This window comes from Aristolochia californica, unplaced genomic scaffold (assembly GCF_029961685.1).
Source record: "Aristolochia californica isolate CCGP_79_NKW_82.1479 unplaced genomic scaffold, dmAriCali1.0.hap1 SCAF_7, whole genome shotgun sequence".
Lineage (NCBI taxonomy): Eukaryota > Viridiplantae > Streptophyta > Magnoliopsida > Piperales > Aristolochiaceae > Aristolochia > Aristolochia californica.
In genome coordinates, this window is record NW_027182268.1 from 39,322,551 (window position 1) to 39,348,219 (window position 25,669).

At 37.0% G+C, this 25,669-nt stretch overlaps 2 protein-coding genes across 4 annotated transcripts; one reads left to right on the forward strand and one right to left on the reverse strand.

Moving 5' to 3' along the window:
* Positions 1-1,092: 1,092 nt before the first annotated feature.
* On the reverse strand, positions 1,093-19,369 carry LOC137936347 (uncharacterized). Of its 2 annotated transcripts, none has more exons than XM_068780942.1 (15): positions 18,874-19,369; positions 18,254-18,531; positions 14,716-16,590; positions 14,544-14,615; positions 14,309-14,389; positions 14,139-14,176; positions 13,009-13,096; positions 12,636-12,785; positions 12,049-12,240; positions 9,872-9,951; positions 9,612-9,675; positions 9,429-9,530; positions 7,287-7,392; positions 6,800-6,887; positions 1,093-1,636 (listed from the first exon to the last, which is right to left on the reverse strand). In XM_068780942.1, exons 1-15 carry the CDS (start codon positions 19,247-19,249, stop codon positions 1,462-1,464), a joined length of 3,765 nt encoding a protein of 1,254 aa, XP_068637043.1. In that variant the 5' UTR covers positions 19,250-19,369; the 3' UTR covers positions 1,093-1,461. The 2 variants fall into 2 exon arrangements, with proteins under 2 accessions (XP_068637043.1, XP_068637042.1); XM_068780941.1 differs by having other exon boundaries at positions 17,849-18,531.
* Positions 19,370-19,600: 231 nt separating this feature from the next.
* On the forward strand, positions 19,601-25,547 carry LOC137936431 (uncharacterized). 2 transcript variants are annotated; one of them, XM_068781093.1, is made up of 10 exons: positions 19,601-19,793; positions 20,473-20,562; positions 21,073-21,197; positions 21,595-22,334; positions 22,447-23,723; positions 23,824-23,903; positions 24,596-24,688; positions 24,804-24,877; positions 25,025-25,160; positions 25,283-25,547. In XM_068781093.1, the coding sequence occupies exons 1-10, from the start codon at positions 19,709-19,711 to the stop codon at positions 25,361-25,363; spliced, it is 2,781 nt and encodes a 926-aa protein (XP_068637194.1). In that variant the 5' UTR covers positions 19,601-19,708; the 3' UTR covers positions 25,364-25,547. The 2 variants fall into 2 exon arrangements, with proteins under 2 accessions (XP_068637194.1, XP_068637195.1); XM_068781094.1 differs by lacking the exon at positions 19,601-19,793 and having other exon boundaries at positions 20,492-20,836.
* The last annotated feature ends 122 nt before the right edge of the window (positions 25,548-25,669 follow it).

Below are 25,669 nucleotides of genomic sequence, written 5' to 3' on the forward strand. Positions count from 1 at the left end.
AGGTTGAGTTTTTCCCAGCCCAAGAGAGTTGATGGGGACATCTTTCATGTGCCACCGACTACTCGAGACTATACCCAGAGACATCGGACTATGACAAGACCCACCACGTTCTGGTTGGGGAGTGAAGCATTTTAGGACATATTAATTGTTATTTTATTTTTATATTTTTTTATTAGGAGTAATTATTTTATTTATTTAGGAGTATTTTGGTTTTTAGGTACATTTTTATTATCATAGGTATTTTGAAATATTTTAGGGTTTTGGGTTGCTATTTAAACCCGTTATACACGTAATTGAGCAATATTGAATGACTTGAAACCTTTCTTCTCCTGTAGTTATTCTTCCTTCTCTCTTCCTTTGTTATTCTCCTTCTTCTATTTTCTCCCATTCTCCTTCATTGCAACAACCCGACTCTCGTCCCACATCATAAACAAACCCAAAAAACAACAAAATTTTCTAATGATTGGAAAAGAAAAATACCTTGTCATGCATTTGGAGTTTGCATCGTGACATTAGAGGAAATTTATAGGTAAAACGACAAGCATCAAATACAGGAAATTTATGGGTAAAATGACAAGCATCAAATACAAGTATCCCAAGCGTCAAACATCAAATACAAGTATCCCAAGTGTCAAACATCAAGTGAAAGTAAATTCACTAGTTTCATGGCATGAATTCACTTTTACTCGTTTTTTCTTTGAACGAGTGAAAGTGAAATACCTACATAATTCACTTTCACTCCCCACTTATACAATAAATCAACCCTTTTGGGACCACTTCCCCAAATGAAAGTGAATTTACCTTCACTTACATTAATTGTTTGTAGGTGATACGAAATGCCTTTCGTTTTCTAAGATAATTACGAAATTGCAAACTGTTGTTTAATAGAATTAAGGTCTGCAATGTGCTCCCAGTTACGGAGAAACACTCTAGGCTGATGCTTGAGAGGTGTCTTTCCGAGTATTCAATCATTCCAAAACTGTCCATCGGTTTCATTAAATATATTCAGAAATTGTTGAACCTTGTAATTAAGACAATGTCAGACACAAGGATCAAACATACTGAGTTTCGTTAACTCACATGAAAGCCATCAAACTGATATCATAATTTTACTTCATACCTCTGCTACTGCTGTAAGAAGACCAGGCTCACACCAAACGAGGGAGAGATCATCCGCAAATTGATCAATTGGATTCTTTCACCAACAGTCTGGTGTCTTCATTGAGCAAAACCTTTTGAAAGCAACGCATCTGACTATAATTCAACATTACTCCTTTTCAAGATTTTGAAAGAGTTCTATATCATGTAGGTTTCAGAAACTGACACAAAGGGGTATGTTAAAATAATATTTTTTTTACTTTAACATCATATTGCCGGACGAAAAATATTCCACGATGTGACAACTGAGGTCGCCCGTACAGGTAAAGTGGCCATAGATAGTCTAGTAACCGAAACAAAGTTTCACCTTCTCAAGGCTTTAACCAGCTGTGAAACGTGCCGACAGAACCTTAAAATCATGCAATGACCAGCTTCAAGATTACAAGCCAGATCAGCCATTTCAGCTATAAGTGGTGGCTGCTGTCCAGAAAATTGAATTTGCAGCTGAGATGGGTCAATTTCAGATGGATAAACTGCACTGTTAATAAAAGCAATAATATCAGTATGTTTCGCCACCAACTACTACGTTATATTCCAAAAGGCATGCATGTACATCTCCAATAAGTGTTAGCAATTGCACAGGCACAGGTTAGGTCAACTTTATTGGCACTCAGTTAGTTGTTCCCGAGTTAAACTAAACCTGACACTGTCAATCATGTTGAACATCCAACATTCCGATTCATGTCAACCTGTAGTAGATATAGTATGAGTAGGAAAAAGTTTTAAATAGGTACCACAACAAAAAGAAGCGCAGGACCATATACTTATTATAAATGAAAAAATGTTTAAATTGGGACAGCTCACACCCATGCCTAAAAATAACTAGGCCCATAGCATAGGGCACATAGACTTGGGCCACAAGCACACGTGCCACAAGGGCACGAGTCACAAAGAGCATCTACACATGCCTGTAAACAAAAACAAACAGGCTGAACTTGCTTTCTTATAACATGTTGAAGTTAGGCCAATTCATGACTAGCCTAAGTTAAGAAGTATTTTCCAAACTAATAAGTCTAGGATTAATCTTCCCACAACTTTAGTGGAATTAATCTTCCACTATAATACCTTTCACTCTCAAACAATTAGGCTACTGTCACAACTCTCCCTCAATCCATCATGTTAAATTACTATTTTCTAAAAATTAAGAGGGAGTGTTAAATTACTATTTTATAAAATTTAAGGTGGGTGTTAAAATTTAAAGGTTTGTTCGATATCTACTCTCCAGCTTAAGGGGGAATGTTAAAATATCAGTTTGGTATAAGGGTATTTTAATCATTTCCTATATTATATTTTTTTCTTATGTTATGACTATTTGATAGACAATGTTTTAGTTTATCCATGATTAAATTTTCATTCAATTTGGACATGTATTTTAGGAGATAAATAATTTTGAATATTGAGGGGGATTTTTTCTCTTTTTGTAAAATATCATTTAAACCCTGATTTAAAAGAGGGGAGACATGCTTTTTGGGCACGAATTCCATGGTAACAAGGCTGCTCTTCTCCTAAGTCGTATTTCCTTCTTTTTTCTCTTTCTATTTTCTTTCCAAATGTCATATTTTTCACAAAATCACCTTCTTTAGGAGACAAGGAAAGAAGAACAAACGATAACAAGAATATTAACAAGACTTGCCAATGGGAAAAATATTGGGTTGATCATTGTGAGGTAAATAAGTTTTCCCACAAACCTCTGATATTTACCTATATCAAAATATTCTCTAGAGGATGCACAGAGCTTTGAAAACATACTTCCTTTAAGATAATACAATCCGATGCTTTGACTAGAATACCTCAATACCCATAAAATATTTTAGTAGTCCAAGATCTTTCGTTTTAAATTATTTGCATATCTTCTCTGACTTCTTTTATGTTGTTCGCATCACTACCAATAAAGACGATATCATCCACATAAACTGCCAATAATATTTTTCCCTTTAAGGTATTCTTGACAAAGACAAAATGATCTACAGAGCACCGACTAAATCCAAACCGCAACATTGCTTGGCTAAATTTGTCAAACCAATCCCGAGGAAACTATTTAAGCCCATATAAAGATTTTCTCAATCTGCATATCGACTCCCCCTCAACCACAAAACCAAGTGGTTGATGCATATATATCTCTTCTTTAATATTTCCATTCAAAAGGCATTTTTTACATCCAATTGTTATACCGGCTAAGAGGAATTAGCGGCAAGAGATGATAAGACGCATACCGAGTTTAATTTAGCCACGAGGGAGAATGTTTCCTCATAATCCATTCCATAACACTGAGTGTACCCCTTTGCAACGAGTCGGGCTTTGAGGTGAGCAACAAAACCATCCGGATTGTGCTTGATAGTGAAAACCCATTTACAACCCACATGTTTCTTGCCAAGAGGAAGAGAAGAACTAGAGCCCAAGTCTGATTCTCATATAATGCATGCATTTCTTCTTCTAGTGTGGCTTTCCATCTTGGATGTCTCAGAGCCTCCTAATACGACTGTGGAACAAAGATGAAAGAAATAGATGCAATAAATTAACAGCATAAAGAAGACAATCGATGGTGAGAAATAAAATCGGAAATAAGATGAGAAGTGGAGGGCTTAGTGCAAGTCCTAGGCTCCTTTTGCAGTGCTATGAGCCATGTATCAAATTGTGGGCCAAATACAAGAGGAGAAAACAGGCTTACCTTGAAGGGATTCATAAACTCCATTAGGTGAGGTGTCGACTGATGCTTCAGGGGGCTGAAGTAGTAGAAGATGTAGAAGAAGATACCATCACAGTCTACATCCTCTGCAATAACTCATAATCATCTTGGTTATAATCTTCTTGCCTTTTTGTAACTCAAATTTATCTTTTTCTTCTCATTATAATTAACTAAGGCTTGGTTGGCAATGACTTAGTCTAGTTTGCCATGAAGCTTTCAACAAGAGTCTACTAGATAGTTTAGTCCACCATAGTGAGTGCAAACCCAATTACCTGACCTTGAAGAACCAAAGCCAGTTGTACCACCTCTTACTTGGTCTCCTCTATAAGGCTTGGTTGGCAATGACTTAGTCTAGTTTGCCATGAAGCTTTCAACAAGAGTCTACTAGATAGTTTAGTCCACCATAGTGAGTGCAAACCCAATTACCTGACCTTGAAGAACCAGAGCCAGTTGTACCACCTCTTACTTGGTCTCCTCTATAATTTCTACAGTGTCCTTGGGTAGTAGAAGATATACCCTTATTACCTGAGTACATAGTAGATGATACTTCAATCTGAGAGGTGGAAGAAGGCTTTCGTATCCAAAGTAATATTGCACTTATGTCATCGAATGAGGGAAGTGTGGATGAGCTGAGAAGTTGAGTTTTGGCCACTTTCAAGATATGACTTGATATTTGACAAACAAATAGCAACTGCTAAGACCTTCTGCTGCTTTTCTTGAACTGAGATATCAGTGGAGTAGGCCTGAGTAATCTTCCACTTTTAAATCAATCCTCTAAATTGAGCCAAATATTCATGTAGATTGTCCCTTTGCTTTGTATTGAATATGTTTTGGAACACATCATATAACTTTTGTAAGTTTTTCTATACTAAAGTACAACTTAACACAAGTGTCCCAAATTTGTTTTGCAGTCTCAAGGTGAACAACATTGTTGGCTTCATGCTCCTCCATGCTATTAATTAGCCAACTAATGACCAAGGTGTCATTCTTAAGCCATTTCACATAAGAACCATCTTCTTCATCAATCAGTGGAGCTAGTTTGGTTAAGTGACTTAAGAGGTCTCGAATAATGAGAAGCCTCCTAACCGATTGTGACCAACTTAGGTAATTGGACAACCCTCTAAAGGGTATGGTAGTAATTTTGAGGAGGTCACTCTGACTTCCCATGTGGTCTTCAGCCATTAAGTATCACAACATGACTACTCTTATTCAATGTATGTAAGGAGTTGCAATAATTCAAGGCTTAATATCCGAGCCTTAGAAAGTCTTAATCACGTCTTAATGTACTCCTTATATGAATAAGTGAAATAACTCCAACAGATGACCCAAATATGAACCAGCCCGAGATCTTAATCAAGGCTCAAACTAACTAAACTAACCCGAGATCTCAATCAATTATGCATTAAGTAAGGAAACCTTATGCTGGCCAAGATCAAATAGGCAACACATATCTTTTTTAATCAAGGAGTAATATTCAAGGACATAATCAAATCAACTCATCCACTAAATCAAAGTATGGAAGATCTTCCACTAAATCAGCACTACTTCACCAAAATATCTCAATCTTCACTTGCCTTAAGCATTTTAAGCAAGAGGATAATTAATCAAGGCAAGTAATAATCATACAAAAAACAAGGGATCTTGAGCAAGCTAAAGGATTTTTCAAGAGAAGAAGCTTTCCTCTTATGTTTTAGGCACCAACTATCATCCAAAAGACAACCTTTTATTTCCTTTTTTCCTTGAATCATTGGGTAAGTCAATCCACATTTTATCTCAACGTGGAATACTTCCCAATGAGAGGAAAAACACCAACATGTATTCTCTATTAATCAAAACAAATTCAGCGCTTCCAAAGAAAACTTCACGAGTTCAATTTTGAATATCAACTAATCATCATCAAACAATGAAACTTCAAGAGATCTTAATCATGTATGCATGACTTCTTTAAATCGTATACTCATGAAAGAGATGTATCTTTCAAGCTTTCTATCCAAATTAAACGAGAATCATCATCCCTTGCTCACCTTTCAAAGATCAAAGCCTTGGTGCCAATAATAGTGGAGAAAAAAATAAAAAACGATAAAGAACTTATCTTTGGCACGTCCTAATCCTTGCTTCTTCAAAAGAAATTTACATAAAGCTTGATAATCTTAATCACCATCTTAATGTTGGAATCCTAAATCCACTACTCTGATACCATGTTGGATTTAGGATCCCATGACAAGGTCCTCGACCAAGGTGATGAGAGAGGAGAGGAAGAAAAAGAGGAGAAGAAAGGAAGAGGAATAAAGAAGAAGAGAGGTACAGGGAAGAGACGGCTAGAGAGATGGAGAGAGAGAGAGCTTGGGAGAAGAGAAAAAGCTAGGGACGAATTTGAGAGAAAGGGGAGAGACTTAATGATCTACCCCATGCCTTGAGCCTCTATATCTATAGTTGTGTAAGGAGGTTCACAATGACTACAATGTCCTTAGGGCTACAAACTTTGAAAAAGAAAAAACTTAAAGTAGACATACATCTTTAATTACACCCTTGCGTCATCCTTATGAGAAGACCTTTTAATTACCTCATTTGCCATCTCTTTGACATGGGAGAGGTATTTACATTGATGCCACTTCGAGATGTCTTCCAACAATGTTCAGAACCTATCTTAGTAGCATGGAATTACTATAACTACATAAGTATTCCTCAACAGTCAAGGACTGTAAATTTCACAAGAAAACCATGTGCTCTTGGAAGGAAGATATTTCACTTCAATATTTCAGAGAAAATTTCTGGTTATGTCCATGAGATACCCATTCAATTTCACAAGATGTATTATGTCACAGGGATACAAAGAAATTGAACCCTGTGAAAAGCCAAGACGAATACAAACAAATAAAAGTACAAAAATAAAATAAATAAAACTATTTAAGATAATAATAAATAACAATTTCTAGTCAGAGTATTAAAACTTACTGCATAAGGTCAGTCATGTCAAGAATCACCTTCACTTTCCTGCCGATTCCGAAATCAATGAAACAGAGATGCAATTGGAGCAAATCAGCTGCAGGGAGCCCTAATGTCATTTTAATAGAAATTGGAATTCTGTAATCACTTCAAATATCTATAAACATGGATGTTGCTAGTCTCAATAACCAAGTGAATATGTTAGTTTTGGTGAAATGTATCCACTAGCATGAGCCTAAAAACATTAACATCGATGCCAAAAGAAAAAATTTATGCTCTACGATTCCCCTCGTATGAAAAATGCAAGTTATAAAATGTAGTCGAGACATACCCAATGAACTTTGAAGACTGAAAATAAATGCTTAAAAAGAGGAGAGATAAAACAGGACATAATGTCTTAATATACACCACTTTATTGATTCTGAAAAATATCCAACAAAAGAGTCTTAATTCACCATGCAAAACCTGATGAAAGAAAAGAAAAGAACCATCTTACAACATGAAGAGTGGAAACTAGCATGTGCAAGATTTGAAATTTCCATTTGTGCTTGCTGTACTTCATTAACCACATCCAGCAAATTACCCAAAAGGAAGCTGGTTACCTTCATAGAAAAATGGAAACATAACAGATCAGATACACTAGACATTTGCACAACAGAAAAAAACAAACTTAACGAACAGTATTCAGTGAATGAGCAAGTGATGAGAGAGAAACAGAGAGAAAGTAGCCCCTCTAGAGCCTACTACTCTAGGTACCAAGTCAGGTATATAAATCTTGATGCTAAACTCTGTCAGGGAGAGTAGCCCCTCCACTTATCAAAACCCTGGAACTAGAGTTTTAGTTCTGTAGACTTATTTTGACCATGTTCAGGTCAGTTAAGAGCCCAAGATGTTTATTTTTGTTAGAAAATACATCAAAAGATATTTTGGCTATTTTACCTCCAGGGGTATTTTGGTCATTTTACCACATTAGTGGTTAATTTTCTTTATATAATCTTGTTCTGCATGTTAAATTATGTCAGTGGCAAATTTTTCATGTACATAGGATGTATAGTTAGGGAGATATAAGGAGATTAAGGTTTATTAAGTGTATAGGGGCATTTTCTGTAATTATCACCTCAAGACAATTATTTAAGAGAATCTGGGAATTCGTGCACGATCCCCAACGAAGCCTTTTCAGGCTCTTCAGAGAAATTTTCTTCACCATCCTCTTTTTCTCTCAATTTTCTCCTCTTCCTTCACCCAGATCTTGATTTTTACAATTGTCAAAAGTTAACATAATGATGTATAATGTAGAACAGCAAGGTTCTAGGATTCTAATAGGTGTGGCATTACATCACAAGGGGTTGACTAAGCAAATAAGGAAAAGGGTACATTAATTGCATGCTAACACCATAAAAAAATAACTTGCACAATGAAAATATACTACAGTTACTACAAACATATATAAAAAGCACTAAAGAATAAAATACCTTAGGAATAAAAGTTCTTAAAAAATCTGAGAAGGTAAAGAATGATAAAGCTTAAAAAGGGCCAACGGGTTAGGAAACAAAAAAATAAAAATAAATCCAGGTCTGTCCTATGACTAAGGCAATCCAAACAAGAAAAAGACCTATGCAAGAACTAAAGGTGAATGTGAAATCTAATAGAGAGATGTTGTAATTGAAGCAAAACAGTCTTAAGTTGAACAAAAAGTACTTCAATTTGAAAAAAAGAGAGAAAAAACGGTAATTTTAGGGTTTGCTGCAGTAAAAACGAAAATAATTGGCTTCTTTTTCATTGAAATAAAACTGGAATGAAAGAAGAATATTTTGAAAGCAAAATTTTAAGAGAAAAATAAAGAAAGAAGGAGAAAGGGAGGCGTCACACCTGATATTGGAATTCACTTCCAAGAGAGAGGTAGTTTCACACTCAAGCAACACAATTCTGGAATTTCATTCGTTGAGTGTTAATTATGAGACTCTGGTGGCTTTAGATAGCCACAACCCTAAAATTTAACTGTCTGGATAAAAACACCTTATAAATTCAAACTAAGGGCCAAGATTAAAACTTCAAAAACCCTAACGAACCTTAAACCAATACTAAAAAAAGCCCATTAAACTAAAAAACGAAAAATACCAAAATAACCAATTAATTCTTATGGGCTAAAACAAAGCCCAACTAAAACATAACCCACAAAAATTAAGAAACTGAAATAACAACTAAAACCCACCCAATTTACTAAACCTATTAACTAATAAAACTCAAATCTTGGGGTCCTAGCAGAGAAAAATAGCCACATTTATCTTTTTCTTCCTTGTACTTGTTCAGAATTTTTGATCCTCATAGTAAACAAATGGTCTTTAAAAGTCTTTTGTTTCAGAAAACTGAAAAATCAAGATAAATGTGGGAGACACAATTATATGGAAGGATTAGAACAACTAGCATGCAAGAGATACAATTATAAAACAGTAAAAAAGTCACAGAGGCTCTTCTAATCTTTCTTTCCCAACTGATCTCTCAATGACCATAGGAGCATTCTGAGCAAAAAATTGGTTTGGGCAGCATACTCGAGCATAAGCATGCATTGTATCTGCTCTGCTTTTCCATATCAAAAGCTACAGTTTTCTTTTCTTAAGTACAACACTCACAAACTTACTTGAGTCTGCTTTCTGAAACTGTTGGGACTGCATTTCATGTGCACACCCTTCTGACCAAAGACAAATGCAAACACTGTGCATGCATTCACAGTTGGAAAGTTCTGGTTGGCAATAAAAAGCTCATATTAAAATTGGAAGATGTTACAAGTTTGAAGTTCTCTGCTGATATGCATGATACACACCTGCTTGATCTTTTCATCATTCCACTGATTGAACAAGAATATACTTGAAACTGAAGCTGTGAACCTGTCCACTATTGAAACTTAGAATCATACTGATGAGGAAAGCATATTGAGTTTCATCTCTTCCTTTTCATTTTAAGGTCCTTGAAACATATGGAGCCTTCTGAACCTAAAACTACATTTGAGTGTAGCAGTTTGACCAAAAGGTAATCTATAAAAGCTAAAAAAAATAAGCACAAAAGGAAAACCAGTCAGCATACTTTTGATACAGAAGACCTGAGTAGTTAAGAATAATGCTCTGCTGACCATCCTTGTTACATGTGTCCTCCAACTCCCACAACTGACAAGTGAGAGATCAACCCAAACAGTTAAACCAATTGCATAAAATAGACACCACATAAAATGTTATTGTAAGCTCAACATGATTGGGAGAGAGATTTTGAAGTTTACCCAAGGAAAAGAAAAGAAGCATCAAGAAGCTTTTAAATGAACCCAATATTTGAGCCATGCAGCCCTAGTATAGAAAATACAGTTAAAAACTTAGAAATATTTCGGTCCACTTGGCATTCTGTATACTTTATTTTATGTTTTAACTAAGTTTTAATTTCTGAGTTTGAGGCTGAACAGGTAATATTGTTGTCATGCTTTACTAAAAACTTTTATTTTAGAAGGCAGTCATTAGTAGTTATTTCATGGCTATAGGCTTCATCTATCTCTGCAGTACCAGGTGTTTCAGAGATATTTATGAAGAAATTATTACCCTGACATCAGGAATTGGTGTTTTTTGGAATCATGTTCTCTGGCAAGCCAGTCATCTCGCAGATGGATTGACTAAGTCTGGTGTTTCAAGAGGATATATTGTTGTTGAGGATTTCTTTCACTTTGGGCCTTGACGGCTTCCCCCCGCATAATTTAGTTAGCCGCATTTTTTCCTTAATGAAATATGCACCATTTTAAAAAAAGAAATGAGAATAACATTTTGTGATGGTCTTCATAGATTAAGGCTGTCTTGGTTTAGTAGAGTTGGGTTTATTTGGATTAGTTAAGGGCTTTTTCATGTTTTAATCTTGACGTCTACTTCTAAATCATTTTGATTTTCTAACATGCAAGCGTTACTAGTCTTGCATGACATTAGAATGAATAAAAAATTCAGAGAACGTCTTATGAAATTGGTTGGAAAGTACTGTTGGATGTGATATCCCAAATCAAGGTGTGAAGCTCCCCTTTATGTACTTCTTTAACTTTAATCATCCAATCCACTCCCTCTATAGAGTTATTTTTAATTCTGCTCTCTCTATTTTAACTACACTTCTCTCTTCTAAGTTCTCTTTATAAATGTCCCTTTGAAAAATTATAGCATATTGTTGTGGCAAACTATGTGTCATAACAGTAAGATGCTTTAGGTGTTTCTCTTTCATCTCTTTCTATGCCACAAACTCTAAAATTTTAGGAGTTTCTCTTTGATCTCTTTAAGGATCAGGGTTATTTTGGTAAATTCTCCAGAGGGTAGATTTGTAATTTGTTAGGAAAAAGAGTCCAGATTAGAGTGTTTATAGAGATGTGGTTTGTAATTCCCCCTGTTTAGCAGGCTGTACGTCAGCCTTCTTCTTCCCCCTTGTTCCCCTCTTCTCTCTATTTTCTCTGCAATTTATCCTTCCATTTCATTCTTCACAATGTTTCTACTGTACAAACTCTAATGCTTTAGGTGTTTCTCTTTGTCTCTTTCTACACCACAAACTCTGAAATTTTAGGTGTTTCTCTTTCATCTCTTCTACACCACAAACTCTAGAATTTTAGGTGTTTCTATTTCATTGCTTTCTATAACTAACTGCTCTAACTATTTGGGATCTCTCTCTTTTTTCACACATCCTCTTTTTCTTCAATTTTCTTTCTTTGGAATAGTTGTCCAATTCAAATTTAGGGTTTTTTAATTTGTAAACTCTTAGCTGTTTTGTAAGATCTAACTTTTAAATCCTCATCGAAATTAAAGCCTAATTATTGTACTATAAAAATTAATAACCTTTTTGAGAGAAAGTACGGCATACAATAAAGGTTCCTTTTTCCTTCTAGAGTCTTTTTTCTTTCTGCATTAAAATATTCTAGAATCAAGAGGTTATTGAGGTTACTTATTTTCTAACTTTCAACCTTAAAACATTGTTATTACCATCTTGTGCCCTTAATTTTGATTAATACTTATCTTCACCCATCCCAATTTTTTAATAAAATATCCCATCTCAAGAAAAAATATACTTAAAAATAAAACGCGAAAAAATTTAACTGGATAGTCCCACAATGACTGCTTTAGCCCTCCAGAGAAAATTATTTATACATTACACACCACATTTTGGCAGGATAGTAAAAAAAGCATACTTGGATACTACCTCACTGTTCAGGAATATCAAATAAAGAAAAAGAACAACATCATGATCATATGTACCTGCAAATATTTCAAGACATTCCTACGAGAAGTATGCTTTTGCACAAAATCTGTGACTAGCAAGATGGTCTCATCATTCTCTTTATTCCCATTTATATCACAAGAAACATGAAAGGTTGCAATCTTCCTCTTTATACTTTCATCCAGCAATGCCAGCTCCTGCCTCATTACAGTCACCCTATGACGTACTTCCTAGAGAAAAAAAAAAAATTAACAGGACGAATGCACATGTTAATATCATATAAGACAGCTTTATAAAAGATGATAAGTAGACAAATAGAATAGTCCTGTTGAAGAATTATACTTCAACCAGAAGTTTTGGTCTATTTATTTTAGGTAATTTTGCATCAACTAATTAGTTGATAGAAGACAGAAGATCATTTGTTTTCAACTTAGTCAAAAGTACATCTACTATTTCCAAGTGTTTTAATGCTCTCTCTTGTACTGAAACTTTTACCAATGGATAACCTATTTGATAATATCTACTGATCATCTCAAAACCAGTCAGCCAGCTCTACTTTCCTTTCCTCTCACTTCATCTTTCCTTATTCTCAAAGATTTTTATTTCATAATTAATAATTAACTACCTGATTTTCACTATCACTTTCAGCCGAAACTGATGCAAGCCATGTTGCCCTAGTTTGAGAATCCCCAGTACCGCCTCTTTGATGTTGCAAGAAGTTATCTTTTAAGGCATGACATTCTTGTAATCCAGAGTGCAATTGTTGATAGCTTTTCTGTAAGCACCAAAGCACTTAGTAGCTGAAGGTTATAGAAACAGAACTAGATTATGGAATATGTGATAAATACATATCGTCCATCGGGCAATTGCATACCAGGTTTCAGGAGTCCAATAGAGGCCTACATGGCTTCATATCAGCCAGTATTGGAATTACAGTCCTTGATACAGTGCCCGATACCGATATGGTGAACCTTGAGAGAGAAGGAAAAGAAGATTACTTGCAATCTGTCTAGTTTCAATTTAAGTAGGCAATGCTTAGCCTGTTCATACATGAGCTTATGTAGTAACCATCTTGCTTCCGTTGCTCTGAAAAAATAAAATAAAATAAATAATATGTTATCAACAAAAAATCAATGGGTAACTTCTGAATATGACCCTAAGTTTTTGTTATCTTTCCTAAAACAGCCTCTGCAGTGAAACTGTGTTGGCAATTACAGCTTTGCAATAAGTGAGCTCTATCCAAAAAGTTAAAAAATATGGTATGTATCCTTGTTTTTTTTAAGACAATGAGAATTGCATTAAAGGAGAAAGAGAGAGATTATAAGAGAGGAGACCATAACAATAAATGCCACTAGCAAAATGGCCAGCCGCAAAGGGCCAAAAGACAAAAACAAAACTATTAAAAAAGACCCAAAAAATAATTGAAACAAAAATGAACAAATCGGCCAGTCTCGAACAGAGAGAACCCTTGCGAGCAAGTATAGTTTCAACAAACACAAAATATATTTGAGGCAGAGGTGGACCCTGCGTCTTTCCATTCTTTCTTGCCAAGTAGAAAGGAGGCCTCACTTCCCCCTCCCCTGGTCACAAGTGAGAGAGAGAGGGCCACTCACCTGCCATAGAGAGAGGAGGGACAAATCCTCCTCTAAGCAGCAAAGACCAAGAGTGTGGACCTCATACCTCCTCTTGTTTCTGCGCAGAAGGAGGCTCTCCATTCCTTATAACTAAGAGAGTTAAAAAGGAAGCCTTCCCTTCCTCTAGAAAGAAACCCTGCATGTGCTGCTCATTTTTGGGAGAGGAACAAGTGAGCTCACTCTGTTTTACCCACAATTATTGTTATCAATTAATAAATGAAAATGATCTTATACTCCTCATATCACAGATTCCATTAGGTTCTGATGGCCATAATTGGAAAATGGCATTTAAGTGGCCTTATTTGGAATCAAGCTAAAGTTAACATGCATATTTGATCATTCAATGAACGAAGGTTTTATTAAGGAAACCATCCAAAGAAAGAAAAGAAGCAAAAAGAAGAATAAGAAAATGGAAAAAAAATCTCAATGTTGAAGTTCTAAATTAAAAAAATGCCATGATGTTCAGTAATGGAAACAGCTTAGGAACACATTACTTTTCATTTTGCACTTGATCTCCATGAGAATCCACTGTCTAGGGAAAAAAAATTGATCAACATCAGCGAGAAACCACTTCCATAAACTTAAACAAAAACACTTAAATGTGTAAAAATCCAAAAAGACTCTATTAAAGAAAGGAACCTGAACAAGTACTTAGTTAGCTGACCTGGGACTTGATCTCATCACAAAGCTTCTCATACTTTTTAACTTCTTCCCACAGAGATAGCCTGTCCTGCAGCTTGCTAAGCTGTACTCAACAACGTTGAAGTCCAGATCAAAATAAAAGAACTATTGTTATGTAAAGCCTCAAATTCCATGTCATAATACTTTATTTAACTTGCAATATATGCAAAGTAATTGAATATCTAGCTCAGGCTGAATTCAGAGAGAGAAATAAGTACCTCTCTCGGATTAAGAAAATCAACTGATGTTTGTAGAAATTTTCCAGCGGTCATCGAAAATCTTGAGCAAACCTGTTATTTATTATTGGTCAAAGTTTGACACTAGGCATATTGAAGTTTACAATCATGCATGTTGCAGAAAAATGACTGAAAAAATAGAAGATGAGCTTACATCTTTCCAATTGTTAATTAATTGTTCACAGTTGACTTTGCCCACCTCACAATGGCTTACAGTGTTAAGTTCAGAAGCAGATTCTATAAGTCCATCCTCCACTTGAGGTAATGGCTTCCATCTCTTTTTACCACTGTTCTGCCCATCCACAGACTGTAATTCACTCAGAGCCCTATCTTCACTAACTTTTCTTCCAGAGCTATCAACATTGTATATAGAAAATGATCTTTTGTAATTCTGCAGATTTTGCTGGCTGTTATTTGAATCATGTGACCTCAAAATTCCAATCACTTTAGGGGAAAGTGGACCCTTTAAATGTACAGCATTGGGACTATCATTCCCCATTATATGATAGGTATCTTTTCCACCTATAGTCTGCACATTATTATTGACCTCTTCTGGATGCAATGCGGTTGATGTCATTCCCAAGGTGATTGCTGAAGAACCTATAAAAGAAGCATGTAACTCCCTTTTATGGAAGGGACTCCTTCCAGACATGGCCAGGTCTATCTTTGCATCAACCCTCCTCTCACGGCATCCAGAATGCAAGTCAACAGTAACTGCATGGTCCAAAGGAGTTTGATAGCACCGTGAAATTTCAGGCGTTTGTTGCAAGCCAAGAAGCAAAGGCTGATCAGCTTGGACAAAGGATTTAGACAATTGCTGTATACTTTTTTTGCACAAAGTACTTGACAGTGAGTAACCTGCAGTTCCTGGAGTCAAGGGTGTCGTTTTCACAATATCTTCTCTGTGAAGCCTTGGGCTTGCATGTTGATCATCTAATTGATCATGTTGATTCAAAATCCTGAATGCGGTATCCTTTGGCCCCAGCAACACAGGTTCCTTCTGTCTCAACATTTTAACAGAAGAATGGATAAACTCGTTAGGAGTTCCAATTATTTGTGTATCCATCCTAAACTCTGGGGTCGCCAGCTTAGGCAAAAAGTAAGGAAGAGGAGTCAAAGGAACCTTTTTATCAGAATCAGGGTCCTTTAATGCTTGCATGTGCCTAATATTTTCTAAACCTGATACTTCATGTATTGAAGAGGAATCCACTGTCAAGCTCCCATTCTCCATGCTGCAGAGAGCACCAGCATGTATCGCACTTGCTTTTTCATGTGATACAGATCTGGATCCTCCACAATGTTCCAAAATAACAGATTCCTTTGATGTCTTAGTCATAGAAGTAGTGTCTGTTTCAACTTCAGGGGTTATGTTTCGATCAGCATTATCAGATGCATTATCCACTCCTAGACTAGCAACAGAAACAGTTTGCTTTAATTTTAGATTTTCAGCATTTTTTTCCAAAAAATCCTGGAAAGAAGAAGCATTTAGAGCAGAACCAGGAAATGATGCTTTTGCACTGCCAATTCCTATCCCTTCTGTTCCAGAAACCTCAAAATTTAAGAATTTCTTCCTCGTGGAAGATAAACTCTCACTGTACCTAGTGTCTTCCTTGTTCAAAGAAGACAAATGCTGCTTTGTTGGAGGACTAGAGAAATCATTGCGGGATAAAACAGCACTACCATAAAAGCGCAGTCTCCCCTTAGCTTGCAAAGACGACACAGATAATGGATTTCCACAGCCTGGTTCAACAGCAAACTTGGGAGTATGTCTTCCATCCTTCAGAGATGCTGAAGACTTTTGAAGACTTGTTGCAATTTGAATGGTAGGAGTTCTTGCAAGAGGTAAAGGAGAAGATTGCAAAGGGTAATTAGTTTTTTCAATTTCATCGTTGACATGATTTAAATGTCCATCAAGTGATACATCTTTATTCAGAGGTGAAAGGGTGATATCTCTATTCACATCTCTCAACTTCACTTGAGGCAGATGGGCATCTTTGTTTGACTCATTATCTTGGAAAGAAAGTGCAGCCTGCAAAAGAATGGTGAAGTTTTAACTAAAAAGATTGTAACTTATTAACTGGAAGGAGGTACTGGTGAAAAAATCCTATAATTTCTCAGTGTTGCAAGTATTACTTGATAGCATTAGCATCAGATATTTATTGATAGAAAAAATGAATAAACAATAACATAGACCACAGAACATAAGAAAAGAAACAAATGGAAAAAGATGCCAGAACATGAAAGCAAAATTCTTGCAATAGAACAACTATAGGATGATGTAGGGTGTTGCATACTTTCCACAAACTCCCTGCTAGAAAAGGTTATGCAGAACATGACAGCAGAAGTCTTGCAATAGAACAAAAATAGAATGATGAGGGCTTTCCACACTTATTTTGTAAAAATGAGAAGATTTCCACAAATCACCCTACTAGGAAAGGTCATGTGGCTTGGATTGCTTGTTGAAATCTACTAGGCTGCACTAATTTATTACCAATAGCAATGTAGCTTGTCTGCACAAAGCTAGGCATGACAGAGTTTACACTTGCACCAGAAAAAGGGAAGCTTAAAAACAGTTGCCAACAATTTAGTTGTCTAATCAACAAAAGAAGAGGATCAAAGAGAACCCCCAAGTACTAACGGATATTGAAAGGATGGTTGTTGCACCAAATAAAAATCACACACTAGAAAGCGTTATTTGTATTCCAGGGAAGGAGGTATTTAGAAGTTCACATATTGATATGCGGCCATCAGTCAATAAGGTTGTCTGTAAGTAAAAAAGTTGCAAAAGTAAGTTACGATTTACGACTAAACTACAATAGGATAATAGAAAAATAAGATAAATGAAGTAATTTTAATAGTGAAGAAACTTGTGTAGGAGAGAATTTAAAGAAAAATCTACAAAAGAGTTAGTAGTAATGATGATGATGGCAAAAATGAAATTGTACAAACAAATAACTTGAAAACAGGCAGGAATTTTGCATAAGCCTCATGATTTCATTTATACAAAGAGTATGTCCCAAAGACACCAAACTCCACCCAAGAGTAAAAATGACATTTGAATCCAAATCCATCTACACCCTAATTTAATACATGCTACCTATTCACCATGGTAAATTTAGGCACATTATAGTTCAGTTTGCACAAAATTAAAACCCAGGGGGAAAATGCACATACAACTGACCACACAGACTATCTAACTAAGAAGGTTAGATGTCATCCGAGGTCAGTTGTTTTGAGCTTATGTTCCATAGATCAGAGAAAAAAAAAATAATTAAGGAATTTGTGACCTCAAAGGATTCATTATGCATTTGATCCTGGTGTACACCATTGGCATCAGCAGGTACAGTCCCTTTTACTATGGATGAATTATCACAGATACTGTGACCAGACAATTCAGCCTTTGCATCCAAAAATCCATCATGTAATCCTTTCCCAAAGGGCATTCTTGAACTTGAAAGATCATTAAATGCCTGAGAGTTTTTCTTGTCTCCTGAATATTTAGAGGGGGTTGTCGAACTGTCTTTGTTTGAGGAACAAGAAGGCTGCAACTCCGACACACTTTTAGCTAGCAATGCTTCCAACTCTGGAGATATTTTCCCATAATCATATCTATTTGGATCTGTGACCATAAGGCTCATGTCACTAGATTCATCACCATTAATAGACTTTCCAGCAAAAGAAGAGCAGGTTACCGGCTTTTTTCCCATCAAAACCATTAAACTCCCAGGATTGGTTGACTGAGATTCTCCAGTTGGCATCTTTTCATCCAACAAAATAGGAAGCTTGGTTGGTGTCAGGAAATGTTGTGATGGGCTGAATCGATCACTTAACGGCATAAGACTACGAAAATGCAATGAAAAGGCTGTGGAATCAAGAGTAACATCTTTTTGATTGCCTGAATCAGCAGACTCAGTTGACAAGCGCCCGGACCTTATAAATTTTGTCGATACAGGTCCAAAAAAGTTCTCTTCTGCAAAAGCAGAAACTATCAGTTAGTAACGCATGCAAAACCAATGAGCTTCTCACTTGCAGACAGATGGCTTTCTTCCCTCTCTTTCGACAGCTAATCGTCTAAAAAAACTTATCTGAACGACAATGCAGTAACGACAGAGGTAATAATACAGGAAGAAAACTACGTTATGTGCAATCCCATAGTACGACAAAAATATGATCTTGGAGTAAAAACTCAACCATGCCAAGCGAACATTACCCTATCGTTTCTTAACAATAAGTCTAAAGCAACTAACGATTACCTTTACAAGACCTCTGCACAATAAGAAAAGTCAGAGAAAACTAAAGCTTGTTTATATACCGTCATTTGATGTCAAAGAACCAGCGACGCTTCCAGGAGAGGAATAATCCATACTTTGCACAAACAACGCTCGACCGTCTTCTTCTTCTTCTTCTTCCACTTCTCTATCATCCTCCCGGCGTGATGAATCTTTGGAATCATCACTTCCTCCAATATCTGTTTGAAACCCTACTGAGCCATCGAGTTTCTCTGATTCAGTAAGTTCGTCGCCAAACTTCTGCTCCGGCGGAGTCTCGAAATCTTCGTCACGATCAAAGACGTGAACAGAAGTGATATCAGCGAAGCTCACGCGCCTCGATCGTTTTCTCTGCAGCGCAAACGTTTCCTCCTCAGGTTCGGTGGTGTTCCCAAGCTCGTCCGCATCTCTTGGATCCATTGCCAGATTGCAGGAAATCGGAAATTATAGTAGGTTTTGGATCATAGCTTGAAAAAAATCCAATTTGCAGGTATTAACTACTAGGATTTCGAGAAAACAAGCTCTTGCGAGAGAAACTCAAGTCTGTCGCCCGTATCACGAAAATTTTGAACAGAAACGGGAGAAGGTCTAGTGCGGGAAAAGTTTTGGCGGTTCCAATAAAGGAAACAATTAAAATGACGAGACTACCCTCAGAAGCAAACGTCGCTACTCGCTCGCGATGAAGGGATAGCACGCCTCTTGCGCTCTTCCAGCACGCATATATAATATAATACCTTCGAGGCCTCTGCGCTTGCCTTTTATCTGGTATTAGGGCTGAGAAGATCGCCTTTTCTGAGTTCTCCCTCGTCTCGAGTTTTTCGAACCTATTGGGCAAAAAATTTCGCTGAATTCGATTGGGACCTTGCTCTTCAATTTCTGATGGGCAAGAGAAAAGAGCGACGTCTCGCCGCTTTAAGCAATGCTGGACGAAGAGTGAAGCTCGAACTTTTTGCGGAACCCTCTGGTAACCATATTTTTCTCTTAGGTTTCGTTTTTGAAGTTCGATTTTGTAATTTTTTTTTTATGAGTTTCTTTACCTCGTTTCTTTGATAAGGATAATAATCATGCGATCATGAGAGAGAAGAGAAGGTTAATTGTTTTCTAAACTTTAAAAGGGCGCAATAATCTGAATATCAAAATTTTCTTCTATTGGCCTCGAATTTTTGGAATTTCGTGAAGGAGATCATTGGAGTTCGATATGCTCGGCATTTAGTTGCTTCTCTTAATCCGTGGACTTGGTTTCAAATCTCACGGGCATCTGCAGTTCTACACATAGTTTTTCAAAGTAGTGTCTTTCTTTGTGGAATCTGTTTAATGCCACTTCAAAAATCTTGCAGCTAGCTAATATTTTACTACACTCTATGTAGGAAGTGTCCTAGCAACCCTGGTACGAGTGCAGTGGCCAAATTCATGCTCTATTATTTTATTTTTTTTGAAAAAGCATGGTTCGTCTATGTGCTAATTAGATCTCAATGACAATTTTGGAAATTAAAAAAATAAAACAAAACAATCCATGATGCATGAGGTAAATTTACAGACTCTTGTATTTTTATATTTACTATGGGTTGATTTTTTTGTCTCCGTAGGTTTAGGATTGATGGATTTACTGTTATTTTAATTTGTTGATGTCTCCAAATTTTTAGGAGATGTGGCTGGCACCTCCATACATGATGAAGTTAGAGAGGATCTTGATCAAAATCATGGTGCTGGGGTCCCCATTTCACCATCTTCAGGTGGGTTCCGTCAGTTTTTCTTCAAAGGCCCATGTAAGGAAGATATGCGTTCTCAGCATATCTTATGGTGGAAATTTGGAAATTTTGTACAAGATAATCTTTTTTGCTCCAAGATTGGTTTGAGACTGTAGGGTAGCTGAGGTCTTGGGAACATTCAATGGTCACATCAGATCGAGCTGCCACGATGAAAATTGAATGACTCCCAACCTGTTATGGTCTTTTTGACAGAATCTAAGCGTTTTGGAAATCTCAGCAAGAATAAGTTGCACTCTCGGTTCGTATATTTCTAGCTTTGTTTGATTTGTGCCTCCTAACATCTTCTTTTCCTACTCCAGGTAGCTGCAGCACCAGACCTATTAGAGGCTTTACATTTTTGTCTTGACTCTGACACTCTAAAATGCATGGTTTTTAATGCTTTAGTCCTGTTAGAACTTGAGACATGGATTACTTTATTCTCTACAAGATCTTGCTTCAGTAAAAGTGTATGATAAGATGATATTCTGCCTCCAGGTAAACAAGCAGAGAATCCTTTGCTATTACTTGGACAATATAGTGACGATGAATCAGATAGAAAAGAGAAGAAGATTCTCAAGCATGCTTCAATGAAGTCTTCCCTGGAGAACCCCAATGAACAGGTGTTGTTATAGTCTTCTACAAATGTATCTTCTTTTTACTAATTGTCATGCTTATTCATCACATGTCTACAGATCTGCGGGGTTCTTGTTTTGTATTTTTTTAATGATTAAATAAATTGTTCATAGTATCGGAAATTCTTACAAGTCAAAAAATAAAAATAAAAAAAGGTTCAGTTTTTGGTCCAAGATTGTTTGTGTTAACTTATCTGGTTGATTTAAATTTTCTTGGGTTTTTTAATGTTTTTACCTATCTATTTTTCTTCTTTTTGCTTTTCTTTGTGAAACTAGGGGAGTGATTTTTGAATTAGCAGAAATTTGCTGAAGGATTTGGGACAATCCAATCAAAAGGGTTTTTAAAATCTTGGTTCTGTTATAAATTAAATTTGTTCTTGTGCAGACTAATGAGCACATGGATGCAAATGGAGTCATCGACCAGGACAGTAGCAAACCTCTCCCTGCAGATTGTCTCAGCAATGAAATTTCTTTTCACAAGGATATCGGCACTATCAATAACAATGAAACAGTTGCTACTGGCAATATTGATGAAAGTGATGGTAACTGTGTACCTGATCAACATGGTGGTGCTGAATCTGTAGAACATATTTATGCTACAGTGACTTCTGGTGCACAGGCAGTTGGGGATGTGGCGGGTGGGTGGAAGCTTGTGATGCATGAAGAAAGTAATCGATATTATTACTGGAATACTATAACAGGGGAAACCTCATGGGAGGAACCCAACCTTTTGATTCAAGCAACTGAAAATGGGAGTACCCATGTGGTGCCACAAACGTCTGTCACAAGTTTGAGCATGGAACCTGATGTGTGTTCAGAGGTTCCCGATGGTGTACATGGGACAAATTCAGTCCCCAAAGTAGACGCAAAGCATGGAAATGGCATGAGGCTAGGATCTGTTACTAATCAAAATGGCATTGTTGGGGCAATTAATGGATCATGCATGGAATCCTCAGGATTGACTGATCCTGTTTCTGCACTGGATTTGGATGGAGCAGTAACCCGAGATGCAAGCAGCACAGCTGAGGAGGATCCTTATGTGCCATCAGGTGCTTATGAGGATATTCCTTCCTGGCTTGTAAAATATGGTGAAGTTTTGTTACAACGATTAAATGATCTAAAGGGGTATGTATGTCTATTTCACTCAATTTTCTTTAAATCTTAGGACATTTTATTTTGTCTTAACATGTTTATTGTATCCTATGTTACTTAATTTGGAGAATTTTGTCTTTTGCAGATCTAGTAGCTGGAGCTCTAAGTACATAATGGAAGTCGAGATCAGACTGTCTGACTGCAAAGGTCTTTCCTCATATGGTTCGACCTTGATGCCATTTTGGAGGCACTCTGAGGCTCAGTTTAAACGAATTGAGTCAGCAATTCTTGAGCATGAAGCTTCCCAAGTAGGTAAATCTGAACCACTCTCAAGAGAATCAGGACCTGGTTCTCCATCCAGAGGCAACACTGTGGGAGCTGAATATGTGGTGGACAGAGATTATAGAGGTCCACCTTGCTGTATTGAAAGTGGTCGCACTTCTCCTACTACAGAGTCTGCAACCCATGCAGGCAATGGGCCAAAATTCGAGGTTCTAGGAGAAATTGGCAACTCTTCGGCATCTGTTCCTCTCACACCCAAAAGTGAGCCTGATGTTTGTGAGGATGTTGATATGGATGTAGACATGGAAGTCGATGATGAGTCTGGTGCTAAGCATAATATATCTCAAGATGTCCCAGGCTCTGTACAATTTTGTTCCTGGCAACCTGTACTTTACCCGAATGCAGACCTACCACTATTGGAACCTGAATCTTCAGTGCCAGCAGAAGAGTTTAGCATTCCACCTCCTCCAGATGAGGAGTGGATTCCTCCACCTCCTCCTGATAATGAACCTCCACCACCACCTCCTCCTGATAATGAATCTCCACCGCCGCCTCCTCCTGATGATTTTCCTGTACCCTCATATCCTCCACCACCTTACCCTGAGACCCTTCCTCTTCCCTACACTGAACAATACAACCTACCTTACCAAAGTTCCACCTATGAATATTACACACCTCCTATGACTGAGGTTGTTAGCACAAGCTATTACATGGCTGCAGAAGGGTCACAGATTCCTGAATCTCAACCACCCTCATATTATGGACCACTGACAAATGGCTTTACTGAAGCTGCTCCTTCTGTAGTTAATCCAGTGGGCTCCAACATTTACTATGAGCTTCCAAATGGAAACATTTCTTCAGTTTCTTCTCATTACTACAGTGAACCAATGCTCACTAATTTTGATAACAATACCACTTCTGATCATCCTGGATCCCACTCTGTAATTCCCAAAATTGGAGTGTCAGATTTGTCTAATGAAGTGGAGCTAGGTTCTAAAACAGTCTGCAAGGAGCCTGAAATGAGTGCTGTTGGGGGTGCATTTTCTACAACAACAGGCAAAGCTGTCGGAACTGTTGTAGAAAATGAGACTTCATCTGTTGTACCTGCTACAGCATCTACTGCTAAGAATCAACCCAAAGGCATGACACTCTGAAAGTGCTTTTTTTTGTTCCAGTAAATTGCCATTCTTATAAGCAGGCTCTCTGTTTTATTGCTAACATACTTCTGATTCTTGACCAGTTATGCGCAATAAGAAGCGTACGGTTGCAGTAGCACCTACATTGAGATCTAATAAGAAGGTCTCCAGTCTAGTGGATAAGGTAATTGTGCTATTATTTTCTGCTTATAGTAGCTGCTGGAACATCACTTGGGCATGCTTCTTTTAATGTCTGTTACACGTGCACTCTACACCCTTCTCCCCTGCTAAGACTTGAACCAAAGACCTCGCACTAGAGACCCCCTTACCAGGCCAATGAGCCAAAGGCATGCAGAAAATTGTAATGCACTTGTCTAAAATAAATCCTTTTATCTAAATTTTGAAATGAAAAATATGTTTTACAGGAATATCTATCAACCAGTATCTTTACTGCACCAAACTTCTCCACAATGGGTTCATTCTCATCCAAAGAATCTTTTGCTTCTTCAAAAAATAAAAAAGTATCTTTTGCATCCAGTTGCAGCCAATTCCAACCTAGTCCTATACTAGTTCACCTAATATATTTTCCTTTCATGGTACCACCATCCAATATATTTCTTACGGAAATTTACATCCAAAAAAGTATATTTAGTATTTTAATTTTGTCCTAGTATGTTTTCCTTCCACAGGATCCACCATTCAACATATTTCTTACAGAAATGTAATCCAAAACAAGTACATTTAGTACCTTAATTTTTAAATTAGTTTTGAATTCGAACAGATGACTTGATGCCGTATTGTGTTTTATCTTTTTGTCCAAATTAACTGCTAAATGTAACCAATTCTAATATACCCTTGTTTGATGCCTTCGATCAGTGGAAGGCCGCCAAGGAAGAATTACATGCTGAAGAAGATGAACCAGAAAATGCATATGAGCTATTAGAGAAGAAGCGGCAAAAGGAAATCGAGGTAGAAAACATGCTCAATGACTTTTGGCTGCTACTCGGTGATATTTAGCTTCCATTGGTCTCCCTTCTTGCATAGTGTGCCTCTCTCAGTGATATACTTTCTCTATTGGATGTAGAAATGGCGTGCGCAACAGATTGCTAGTGGAGGAGCTCTAGATAATGCTAATTTTCAGCCCCTGGGTGGTGATTGGTATGCTTTGGGCAATTTCATTGTTTAAACCTCACGATAGGCAAACTTCTCTAACATTTTATTGAACAAATAAGTAGATACAGAGGGCTATAAATCTAGGGGAAGAACCTGACTGTTTTTGCTTCTTGATAATCTCTCGGTGTGCAGGCGTGAACGAGTTAAGCGCAAGAAAGCTGAATCAAGTCAAACCAGCGAAGTTACCAATACTTCATCTGAGATGGCTAAGACAGGAAAACAGCCCGACTTAGTGGAAATTTCGAAGGATCTTCCATCTGGATGGCAGGTGTGATGCTTTTTACAAGTCTCTCTCTCATGTTTGAATGCAGTTTATTCAGTTTTCATTATGGTTGCGGGTGAAGTACCTTTAGGTTGATTACTGTTTTATTGACTTGTGGACATATACAGGCTTACTGGGATGTATCCTCAAAAAGAATATATTATGGGAATGTTATCACCTCGGAGACAACTTGGACCAGACCTACATGAGACGTCCGGCCAATTTTTTATTGGGCCATCAGTATTCCCCACTTATGTTAGAATGTACCACAACCACAGTTTTGGTTTTCTCATTTAGAATATGTTTAGGAAATATTTAGTGGCAGAATTTAAATCACTTAGACCATCATGTAATTTCTTTATTAATAGTGGGCCATGAGCTAGGTTTCTGCTCGATATTGGAAAACATTAGCTCAAACTGAAAAGATGGATACGAGAATTATGCGATGAAAGCCGCGAGACCGAATCTCCCAAGAAGTAAGGGGACAAAAGGGTTGATAGCACGCTTACGGAAGC

Excerpts from the sequence above, each read along its gene's own strand:
- LOC137936347 (XM_068780941.1), bottom strand. The coding sequence starts at position 19,249 with ATGGATCCAAGAGATGCGGACGAGCTTGGGAACACCACCGAACCTGAG. Across the intron at positions 12,786-13,008 it reads TGAAACTAGACAGATTGCAA|AAAAGCTATCAACAATTGCA; the intron begins GTAATCTTCTTT and ends TGGTGCTTACAG. Across the intron at positions 7,393-9,428 it reads GTTTCAGAAAGCAGACTCAA|GTAACCAGCTTCCTTTTGGG; the intron begins GTAAGTTTGTGA and ends TTTTCTATGAAG.
- LOC137936431 (XM_068781093.1), top strand. The coding sequence starts at position 19,709 with ATGGGCAAGAGAAAAGAGCGACGTCTCGCCGCTTTAAGCAATGCTGGA. Across the intron at positions 19,794-20,472 it reads ACTTTTTGCGGAACCCTCTG|GAGATGTGGCTGGCACCTCC; the intron begins GTAACCATATTT and ends CCAAATTTTTAG. Across the intron at positions 24,878-25,024 it reads CAGCCCCTGGGTGGTGATTG|GCGTGAACGAGTTAAGCGCA; the intron begins GTATGCTTTGGG and ends CTCGGTGTGCAG.